The sequence below is a fragment of the Nothoprocta perdicaria genome, unplaced genomic scaffold, assembly GCF_003342845.1.
Source record: "Nothoprocta perdicaria isolate Ctin4 unplaced genomic scaffold, notPer1 scaffold_79, whole genome shotgun sequence".
NCBI lineage: Eukaryota > Metazoa > Chordata > Aves > Tinamiformes > Tinamidae > Nothoprocta > Nothoprocta perdicaria.
In genome coordinates this window covers 2761440-2773569 of record NW_020456076.1, presented here as the reverse complement: position 1 = coordinate 2773569, position 12130 = coordinate 2761440, and the positions used below count along the sequence as shown (strand labels likewise).

The following is a 12130-nucleotide window of genomic DNA, read 5'->3' as shown; positions in this document are numbered from 1 at the left end:
CCCCGCGCCGCAGGATCCGCGCCGCGCAAGGACGCGCTCCGCCGAGTTGCCAGGCGCGATTACGTTGTTTTTTTCCCCCCACCCACCCCTTGAACTTGTTGCTCGGCGCTCGGCGGCGGCGGAGGGGGGTGGGGGTTGGGGAAAGCCTTATTATCGATGTCCCTTTGGATGAGATCAAGCTTTCTCAGGAGCAACTACTTGCCCGCCGTTCCCGGCGGGGCACGGAGATCTAGCGGTAGAGCCCGTATTTCTAAAAAGTCTCTATGCAACTGAGCGCTCTCGCCACACTTTCCCAGGTAGGTGCCGAAGACCGGGCACGGCCGTAGGGATGCGAGAGCGGAGCCGGGGCGAGGGGCGAAGGAAGGAGGCGGGGGGGTGGGGGACCACCCGCCGCTGCTCGCCGAGCTGCAGCGGGCCCCGTGCTGCCTTCCCGCGGCTCCCGCGGGCTCCTGGCAGCCCCTGCCCCGCTCGCTCCTCCGCTCCCGGCTGCGCCCTTCGCCGCCGCCGAGGATGCCCCGAGTCTCCCCACATCCCACTCTCCGCGGGGGCCTCCGCTTCTCCCGTGTCCCCCGCAGCGGGGCCCTGCTCAGCGCTATCCGCGCTCCGGATCGGTCGCTGCCCGCAGCCCTCGGCTCCGCACGCCACGAGGGACTCGCCCCCCGCTCCGCTCGCTGCTTCCTCGCCCTTTTCCAGGCGCCCCCTCCCCTGCGCCCCTCTGCCCTTCAACGCATTTCCTGCAAGGAAAACTTGCCTTAAAGTTTAATGCCGCCGCGCGGAGCTCCTCCCCCTGCCCCGCCGGCTCCCCCGGCCTCAAACCTGGCTCGGGAGGAGCCCCCGGGGGGGCAGCGATCAAGGTCAGGGAGCGGATTCGTCCCGCGGTTGCTCCAGGGCTGCGGGCGGGGGCGGGCGGGGGCGGCCCTGCCTCGGCGGGCGAGCGGGCGGGCGGCGCCGGGCGGCCCCGCTGCAGCCCCGGAGGGCTCCGCCGCGGCCCGGCTCCGGCTCCGGCAGCGGGCGGAGGAGGGGCGCGGGGCCAGGCTGCATCGCGCGTGGAGGAAAATCTCCTTCCAGGTGGCTGCGCGGATGCGCCAGGGCTGCTGCCAGCCGCGGGGGCGAGCGCTCCGGAGCGTCGCTTCCAGCGAGGGGCCACGTACGGACCTCGCCTCCAGGGGATCCGGCTGCTGGGGAGCTGAAGGTGCTTCGAATATGTTGATTTCCCGGCGTACTGATTTATTGCCTTGACTGGCTGATCAGCCCCTGGAAAGGATAGTCTCGGACGAGAAAGGAGAGGAAATAAGAAGGCAGCCCGGTTAATACTGAATCACTGTAGCATTCTGAAATTCTGTTGCCTCCAAAATGTGTGAGCATTTGTATTTTTCTTTTTCCTTTGTATTTTAGTGGCCATACCAGAAGTGTCTTTAGACTGACTCGCTCAGCTGTAGTAGCTGTTCAGGACCATGGCAGCAGGAGTGGCAGCATGGTTACCCTTCGCCAGGGCGGCCGCCATAGGATGGATGCCAGTAGCCACAGGTCCCATGCCAGCTGCACCACGGCAGGAGAGGAAGCGAAGCCAGGACTCTCTGATTGTGCTGAATGTGAGTGGTATACAGTTCCAGACGTGGCTGGACACTTTAGAGCGCTACCCAGACACTCTGCTGGGCAGTTCAGAGCGGGACTTCTTCTATCACCCTGAGACCCAGCAGTACTTTTTTGATCGGGACCCTGACATTTTTCGCCACATTCTCAACTTCTACCGAACAGGGAAGCTTCATTACCCCCGCCAAGAGTGCATCTCTGCCTATGATGAGGAGCTGGCCTTCTTTGGCATCATCCCTGAGATCATTGGCGACTGCTGTTATGAGGAGTACAAGGATCGCCGTCGTGAGAATGCTGAGCGCCTGCAGGATGACGCTGATCAGGATCATGTAGCCGAGAGCTCCCTACCCTCAATGACAGCTCGGCAGAGGATGTGGCGGGCCTTTGAAAACCCCCACACCAGTACACTGGCTCTGGTCTTCTACTATGTCACTGGTTTCTTCATTGCAGTCTCTGTTATTGCCAATGTGGTGGAAACAGTACCCTGTGGGGTAAGCCCGGGCCGCATCAAGGAACTGCCCTGTGGAGAACGCTACGCTGTGGCTTTCTTCTGTCTGGATACTGCTTGTGTCATGATCTTCACGGTTGAATATCTGTTACGCTTGCTGGCAGCCCCTAGTCGTTACAAGTTTGTGCGCAGTGTCATGAGTATCATTGATGTGGTTGCCATCATGCCGTATTACATTGGCCTGGTGATGACGGATAACGAGGATGTCAGTGGGGCTTTTGTGACACTGCGAGTCTTTCGTGTCTTCAGGATCTTTAAGTTTTCCCGCCACTCACAGGGACTGCGCATCCTGGGTTACACTCTGAAAAGTTGTGCCTCGGAGTTAGGCTTTCTTCTCTTCTCCCTCACCATGGCCATCATCATCTTCGCCACAGTCATGTACTATGCAGAGAAAGGTTCATCAGCCAGCAAGTTCACCAGCATCCCTGCTGCCTTCTGGTACACCATTGTCACCATGACAACCCTGGGGTAAGTGCAGCTGGTGTTTGGTTACAGCCAACATTTCAACAAGTATGTTGCCAGGAATGGAAAATGTTCAATTTCAAAAATGTTAATAGAAAAAAAAAAGGGGGGATAAGTTTCTGTTCTTCAACTTTATGAGTACAGCTCAGCACTCCTTTTACATATGTGAGTTAGAAGTGCTGATAAGGTTAAAATAGCCCAGATGCTTAACAGGAGGTAAATTAAAAATTCCAAACAAATGTAATTCTTTAAACTATGTTTTGGTTCTTTATTATTTTCTCTGACAGTTTATTTGATTTGGATAATGAAATAAGAAGATTTTCTAACTATTTATGAGGTAGCAGTGAATTTATAGTGTTAGAAAAGTATACAGTTTCTGAGAGGACTTGCTACAGTATTCCTTAAGTAATGATAATTATGAAAAAAGACATAGATGTAGTATTTTAATTTGACCATGCATAGAAATATGTGGTTCTTCCATTTTGTTTGAATTAATGAGTAGGGGGCTTTGGTATGGATTTGGGTACTAGAAAGTGATTTGTTTTCACAAAAATACTAAAAAGAAATCATAATCTTCACTGGGAAACAAAATAAAATAATTACTTGTGTTATTTAAGACACTGAATAAATTATTCTTAGTTTGTACAGAACTGCAAGTTGGCCTCAAGTAAACAGAATGTGTCCAGCTCTGCTCACTTATGACATGATGTGGAAAAATGTTTGAGGAAGTGTGAGACACTTGTAGGACAGGTGAAGTAAATGTCTGAAAACATAATTCTAGTGACAAAATAAATTCTTCCAGAGAATTAGGCGTTAAAAGATGCCACTACTAACACTAGACTCCAATAGAATGTAGTGGATTGATGGGAGATAGTATTGTTTTATAAAGATAACAGGTCTTTATATGATGATTCTGTACATCAGATTGTACAATATATCTGTAATAAAATCTGTAATGGTAAGAGGTATTTAGAAAGGTTGGCTCATATGAGAAGACAAATTGTTACCCTACTCTTAATTTTGGTCATATCTTTGAAACTGAAAATTTGTTGATTCCTTTTCCAGCTACTTAATAATTACAGGTACTAATAAACAAAGCTTTTCCCTCTCATGAAGACCATCATTTTATCAGTCAAATGTTTTGCCAAATTTCTTTTAAACTATTGAAGTTTATGAAATGCATAATTTTTAAACTTAACAAAATGAAAGTGCATTATGAAACTATTATGAAAAAGTTGATTTATTATGTACAATCATAATTTAGCTGGGAAAATTGCATATAGAATATTGAACAAGATAAAGAATCTGTATTATGCCACCATAATTTTAAAGCCATTTTAAAAAGGGCTTTTATCTTCAGCATGACATAACAAATGAAAATAAATATAGTAATAATAAATATTTTATAATACTTGTAAGGGCAAGTTATGCTAAGAAGAAATGACAAGAGCTTTGGGGATTTTAATATGCTTTTTAGTTGCTGGGCTTTTTTTTTTTAATATTCATTTTCCTTTGGTAATGACAAACTAAAGAGATAAGTTAGCACAGAGAACAAGTAATACATGCTAACTATTTATGTAGCCCTGCATTTGCTTTTTCTGACACTATCTGATAACTTTCATGACTTTTTTTAATTCTCACTTGAGCTGTGATTTAAGCAAGTTAAGTCATAAGATTTTCCTTTTTTTTTATAATCTTTCTTTCTTTCTTTCTTTCTTTCTTTCTTTCTTTCTTTCTTTCTTTCTTTCTTTCTTTCTTTCTTTCTTTCTTTCTTTCTTTCTTTCTTTCTNTCTTTCTTTCTTTCTTTCTTTCTTTCTTTCTTTCTTTCTTTCTTTCTTTCTTTCTTTCTTTCTTTCTTTCTTTCTTTCTTTCTTTCTTTCTTTCTCTTTCTTTTTGATGAAAGGTGTTCTTTGAGTAAAGTCGATTTCACTACCAGGATCGTTAGGTGTTCATAGTACTTGTCCATGGTGCTGAACCATTATGTTGAGTAGCATAGCCACCTTACGATAGAATGTGACACAGAGATGGTATCGATATGGCATTGATATGGTTTTTCTTTCATTAAAAAATAAATATTACACCATAGTTACATGTTTTGAGCCATTATACTAAGTACAATTTCAAAAGTACTGACAGGATATGAATGTCAAAATATGCTTGAATAGAGCCCCCCAAAACTTCTTTCAAGTACACAGACATACAATATTTAGGCCCCTAGGGGAAGAAAAGGAGTTAAAAACAATACATAGGTATTTGCTCAGTTTTGGAGGCAGTTTGCACAAAGCAAGTTTTGAGCAACTTTCATAGAGTTACAAAGTTTCAGCCTTACAAATTCATGCATAAATTCAGTTCAGATATTACAAATATCATAATTTGCTGGGATTTTTCTAATCAATACACTGGATAGATGATATCCATTTAATAATATTTTGATAACTATGAAAGTACTCTGCTTAAATAAATAATTCTTTTGTTTGAGTTAACATAATAAAAGATTTGAACCCTCTTTAGTTGATACAATAATTACAAGAAAAGATAGGAAAGTTTCAAGGAACAGCATTAAGGTCCAGTGAAAGCTGATTGCAATTAGCACTGCTTCCTTCACTTCTGTGTCACATCCTCTTACCACTTACTGTTGTGGAATTCGTAGACTGTAGAACTGTTGTAAATTTTTACTTGTAGTTTTCATCAAATGAGGACTGTAAAATTGGGCTCTGTATGAACACTTTTTTTTTTTCTATTATGAACAAAGTTAGCTGAAATCCTTTATTTTTGAAATGATAATAGCACACAGCAGGTTATTTGCAATATGATAAAAATACATGAAAACTAATAGTCTATGCTATGAATAATAGACTAACTATTTGAATTTTTTGACTCTGGGTGTCATTCTCACATTTTTTTCTAGATAGCAAGGGGATTGAGTAGTGACCTTTGAAATTTGGGGAGTTATTATCTTGGAAGCAGAGCTATATTTCTCAGTTCTGCATGATTGCTGAGCAATTAAAGCGTCTTTAAAAAACATAGATTACATTTTTCTCTGCAGAGTGCCAGTGACTTCAAATATTACTATATTTTGGTCTCCACAGACATCCCAGCTATTAACTAGTCTTGACTGCTCAATTCAAGTAGTACATAGTTGTACATAGAAATGTTATAGGAAAGAAATGGAAAACCAATGAAAGAGAAAACTCTAGAACATCAGCATGCCATCATTCAAAAAATGAGTTGCCTGATTTCAAATTTCATATTGATGTCCTGTAATTGTTAATTATATCCAAATCAAAAGTAAGATATAGAGAAGGAGCAAGGGAATAAAATAGAAAGAGATCACAAAGCAGTATGTGGAGATCCAAGATAACAATGAGGAACAGAGAAGTTAGGGATATAAAAGTCAAGAATCATGGAAAGGTAAAACTTGGCAGGGAATAAAAAAGCTCAGGTTTATTGAATTGAGACTGACAGATTTACATGGGGGCCTATGAACATCTAAAACTGTAATGACACAGTCATGTCACTTTCTGCTGTCACCTCATAACATGATAACCTAATAACTTTCTTTCTCCCTTGTCAGTAGCCAACAAATGAGTCCAAGTAGCTGGTAAAGTTTTGATGCTAATGTTTGTTCATAAATCAGGCAGAGCTCTACAGCAGCTTCTATTTTATAAAGATATTGTGTCTTAAATAAAGAACACAGTGGCCTTTTGTGACAAGTTCAAAAGAAAGCACACTGCCATATTAAAACCTCTATATATTTCTAGGCTTTACATTGTGTAGGTTTTTCAGGTCATGTAATACATTCGTAGATGAACATAATACCTTATGAAGGTAGCATTAAGCACAAGACTGTTTACTTATTTGCTTTAGTTATATAAACTAGACATGTATCTTCCAGAAAATATAAAGCACCCATTCATTTTAAATATTTGTTCATGTGACCCATAGCATAGAAAGAAACCCATTTAACAAGTATTAAATACCCTGTACAGAAGACTCTATAATCAAACAGGTGATTGGCTGAGACAATAGAAAGTCTCAAATAGTGAGCAGGGGATTAAGACAATAGACTTTATTCTCCTGTTCATTTCATTCTCTCCTGTCTTCACCACATCCCCAAGGATATTCCATCCTTTTGTTTTCTTCATTTTCCTTTCAAACCACTGTCTTCTGTAGCCCTCCTGCTTTGGAATTTGTCTGCTGGCTTGGCTCCTTTTCTCCTTTGTTCTGGACAAGTTTAATATTCATATTAAGACTCTGATGACTTTACTTCTTTTTGCTTCTTTGTTCCATATTCCTCATTCATCTTTCATAACTAGATCAAATTTTTCATTCATCATCATTGTCATTCACTTGACCTAAACCTTTCTCAAACAGCATCTTTTCTGACCTTTGCTCAATAGACTTTTTTTTTTTCCTTATGACTGTCATAAAATTTCCAAATCATCACTTTCTTTTTCCCAGATGCCATATACACTAATTTGTTTTTCTTCTCTAACCATTGTGAATACCTCTAGTTTCTTGTGGTCTCTGCATGCTATTTTAGAGTCACCTATCTCTTCAGAACAGTTTAAAACTTAGAAAAGAGAAACTTAGAAAATTTGATTTCATAAACATTTTAATTAATGCTTAAAAATACTCATGGTGAATATTAGAATGTTACAAGAGTAAAGATGAACAGAATTGGAGTTTTATTTCTGTATTTTTGTTCGTATGTTGGTTCATACTTTTAAAACTGTTTTAAACAGCATTTTTCTATTTTTATAGCCCTGTATACCACCTAGTGAATATTTGATGTTTTGCTCTATTTTCTCTTCAAAGCAAAGACTTTTTGTCTGAATAGTTAGAATAGGAGGGACAAAGTGTAATCTTCAAAGTTCATTACTAGATATTCAAGAAGACAGAGACAATTTCTTCCATGTAAATGGGTATTTTGTTTTCCTGTAGTGATTATGAATCAAGAGTAATAACAATGAGATTGGTGTGGCCCGGAATATACCATGCTTATTTAGTATAGCAGAACAAAACAACCCAGAGAATAATTATGACTGATACTTGATGTATAAATTATGGCCTATCACTCACATGTTCTTCAGCTGATGTTCTGATTATATTAAAAGATTGAATATAAGTTCAGTGATTGAATATATATTCAAACCGAGGTCTGAAAATCTGTACTTAACCTATGTCATTGTGCCTTAGACAAGAAGAAAAATTTGCAGTACTAAAACTGTGTGAATGAAATAGTGTATTAAAAACAATGCTAGTTTGAAAAAAAAAAAAAAATCTGGAAAAGGAACTCTGTTCCTGAACAGAGGAATTTACAAATCCTGTGGAAATAAAATATTTCTTGAGAATAACCTGGCAAGGTTTTACAGCTTCAAGATAACAACTTCTCAGAAAAGAGGTCTGAAACAATACTCCTATAACTCAAGTTTTACTGCACTATAATCCACACGATGACATATTTTAAATAATGGTAAAGTGAGAATAGAAGATTCTGATTTTTCAGGGTTAAAATGATGCATTGTTTAAAAAAGAACATTTAAATTACAAATTGAAAACAAAATTTGCATTTAGACTTGCCACATTTCATCAGTTACTATAAACTGGAACTGACTGATGATGTAAAAGATTATGTATATTTCTATGCCTACCATTTATTGAGCCATAAGTGGGAACATGATTTTTATATATAAGACACAATATTTTTTTTTTTTTTCCTGAATTACTTTTTGCAGTGGAGGAAATATTTTCAGATTCATAGACAGGGCTTTAAATTGATAGCTGTATGCTACATTTCCCTGGAACAGCAGTTGCTATCATTTAGCAGTTGCTATCATTTAGCTAGCAGTTGCTAGCAGTTGCTTGGACTTTTACTCCTACTACAATTAGTAGCCTAATTACTACCTTTATTTATTAAGTTTGCTGTTATTGTTGTTACTTTTTATTAAGAATGTGGCTTTGGTCTTCTTATGCTTCCAGCAATGTTTTATGATCCCCTAAAAAGTAAAAAAAAAGTTAATGGATACAAAAGGATGTATCTTTTGGCAAAAGAAAATCCATTTGCTCCAGAATACACAAAGTGATTTGCATTATTCCCTCACAATAGATTTACATAAATCTGAATTTATGTGAAACACAAAATAGCGCTTTTGACTGAAGTTCCTGATGTGCAACAGGCATATGTATTCCATAGAAAAATGCTGAATAGATATATTTGTGCTTGTACCTGGTGTATGAAGGCTTGAATGTAAAGAAATGTAAGCATGAGCACCTACGAAAATTGTATGACCAGTATACAGTCCTAAATATTTTAGCTTTGATGAAAAAAACTTCTAAAAGAAGTCAGCCCTATTATAATTCAAACAAGACTGCTCTTCCTCACAACAGTATAGACACACTTTATGCATTAGTAGAAGGCCTATCTTAATGTCCTAGTGAAGAGTACAGCAATTCCTGCTACCAGTTCAGATTCTAACAGTTAAGTTTGCATTTACAGTTGACAAAAGTTTAAAAGACTGCTATTTGTGTGAATATTAAAGATACAGTGACACTTTACATGTGAGTAATGTGTATTCAGAAAAACTTTCTCACATTCCTCACAGATTTTTGTTCCCTGCTTGTCTGTATATCCTCATGCTGAAGATGCAAGGTATCTTCAAATACCTTTTTGCAAATCTATTTAATTTGGTCTTCATCCCACATTGATATAGAAAATAGGAGATTGCGTTAAAAGCTACAAAAATTTTAATTCAAAAAGTCAAAATTTTTACTTTTAAAATATTAAGTATTATAAAATTTGTATTATTTCAGTGATTTTTCAGTTTCCAGTATTTTACTGCTTCTTCATTCTGACTGGCTTACCAGTGAAGTCAGGTCACACAGAAACAGAGATCTCCTGAGCTTATTAGTTTATAGGAGTCAAATATGACAAGAAAGGTTTTAAAAGACATTTAGCTATCTAGAGATGCAGATAGCCACCCAGCTTTAGTTCTCAGAAGAGGCTTAGGCACTTAGAAACACAAAGACAACACTCAAAAGCAGGTGAGCTGGGAAATATAGCTGCTCACCTTAGAAAATATGGTCTTGTGTACACAAGAATAACTGCTAAGCTAAATAGAGACCTATTCAGAGACTGAGATACGTCCTACTTCTGTCAAAATCAAATGGGCCTTAAAAGTGTGTAGGTCTTGTGAAAATTCAATATGCCCTGTGTTCGTATAAGACTGAAGAAGGAGATACAGGCTGCTGTGTATGGCATCCTGAGGAAAGAGTACTACATAATTCAAGCAGCAACAAAAAGTCAAGGGAGGATATACTTGTGAAATAAATGTGAAGGATCAGGGGAAAAATGTATTCTTTGGTATTCATTTTCTGTTTCTCTGTTTTTGAAGCTAACAGTCCACCATGAAAAGATATGGAAGAAAAGTGAGCTGTGACATGCAGATATTCTTAAAACAGTGAAAATATTTTCTAGGAACCAGATGCATGATTACAAAAGAGTACCAGATAAAGGGGTCCATTTCTCAAGGAAACAATCTTTTTTTTTTTTTTTTTTTTTTTTTTTTTTTTTTTTTTTTTTTTTTTTTTTTTTTTTTTTTATGGACTTCAATATATGTCGTACTTAGGTCATATACAGTACACTCAGTAAGAGGCCAGTAAGATACACTCGGTAAGAGGAGGTAAATTCTGAGACTCAGTTTTGACTGCTGCAAATTTATCCCCTGCTCCGATGCACTAGCAAGTAATTTTATCTTGTCTTTACTTGAATCTTTTATGTATATGGTGAAGTCTTTCATGTATATGGTCTGCAGATTATGCAAAATATTTGAAGAGGATTCTGTTTCTTTATGTAGTATGATCTTTATAAGCCTTTTTTTTAGCTCTGATAATTGCTTTTTGTGTTCTTCAGTGTTTCTAAATATTTCCTTGATTTTTCATGATCCTTTATTAAGAGTTATTTTCTTGAAGTAAGCATCTTGTTTTACAAAGTCTTTGAGAAGGCACTGTGACTTGTGAGTTGACTTTTAATTAGATGATCCCTAGCTCTACTTTATACTACTGCTTGCAATAAAGCAACAAATCAAAAACTAACATGCAAAGCAGAACTTACAATACTGAGAACATTTGCATATTTTTTCAATATATAACCTAAAATAAGATTATTTGAACATTAAAACAAAAATATTATAAAACTTGTAAAAAAGTTTAGCTTCTTGATTGTTGAAGACTCAGTTTCCTTAGAGACATAATTCTTCTCCTGGTGTGACAGACAATATAAACTTCTAGGAATTTATTTAATCAGACTGAGTACTTTAGTAAATTAAAATAAAGTAAGTGTACTGCACTATACTTTTAAATAACCTTGAATGTGAAATAACTGTACAGTTTGTAAAGGTACTAATAATATTATCTAATAATATAGTGCAATGCCTTTATTAATTACTTTGAAACAAATAATTTTGAAGAACAAAACCTTTTCCTTAATTCAAAATGCACATTTAGAAACTTGTTTTTCTTATTTTACTGGCAGATTTTCAAAATATTTTGGCTGATACATATGAAAAAGTCAAGTTATCACTTGCTAGCTTGGCAATCCAGGCACTCTTTGTAAGTGGCTGAGAGTCAGGCTGCCAGGTTGTCAAGGATATGATGTAACATTATGTAATAGCTCACATCTTGAAAGTGTCAGCATGCTAACTCACTTGCCTTCATTTAGTAAGATGGGCCAAAATACTTCTCTGTATGAGAACATGTGCAATGTGACAGGGGTCCTTAACTTTTATGGTTGCTGTTGATATTCTCCTTTTTTTTTTTTTTTAACCAAAAAGAGGAATTTTATTTCTGTGATAGTGGCTTTACTTTTCAGTTTCTGCAACTTTCATCTCTCTTACTTGCAGCTAGTTAACAATTCCCTGAACATCCTTATCAGCTGTGGACAGCAACTAATGCACTGTGCAGGGTTGCTTGGGAACAAAATTGATGCTCTTTGACATGGTGGATTACAGTTGCAACATGCTGGTCCCCAAACTCTGTAGCTTCCCACAGAGAAGTGAAAATCATAGAGGCTGAAGATGCTTTCCAAATCTGAGTGAGAAGAGGATATATTTATTTTTTTTAAGATATCTAATCTCTTCATCAATAGAAAAAATTGCAGGTTAAGAATTGTGCCTTTTCTACTGAAAGTGCACTAATATCCCCAAAAATGTTTTAGTAACATTTCTCTTTAACTTTTTTAATTTACAGCTTCTTAATTTACATATCTGCTTTTTTTTTTGCATTGCTTAAATAATTGTCAAGTTTTAGCTTTTCTAAGCTTTTTGTTGGCTTGGTTTATTAATTTACTTGTTTATATCAGTTTACCAAATTCAATCTGAGACATGAATATGAAGGAGTAGGGACCAGCTGAACTAGGCAAACTGAAGATAAATACCTGAGGAGAGCTACAAAAGAAAAAGTTGTTTATAATATCTGACTTGTAAAAGGCATTTTTGGTGTTCTGATGTTTATTTCATATATGCTTATTTATAAAAAAAAATATAAATTTAAGTGTTTCTATTGTAAAAT

The 12130-nt window shown here is 38.0% G+C and overlaps 1 protein-coding gene across 1 annotated transcript in view; it reads left to right on the top strand.

Moving 5' to 3' along the window:
* The window catches only part of KCND2 (potassium voltage-gated channel subfamily D member 2), a 265629-nt gene continuing 253499 nt past the window's right edge, over positions 1-12130 (top strand). The window contains exons 1-2 of the mRNA XM_026051670.1: positions 1-296; positions 1396-2569. Of these exons, the coding sequence (XP_025907455.1) occupies positions 1455-2569 (1115 nt within the window). The 5' untranslated portion in view covers positions 1-296; positions 1396-1454. The remainder of the gene's footprint in view (positions 297-1395; positions 2570-12130) is intronic.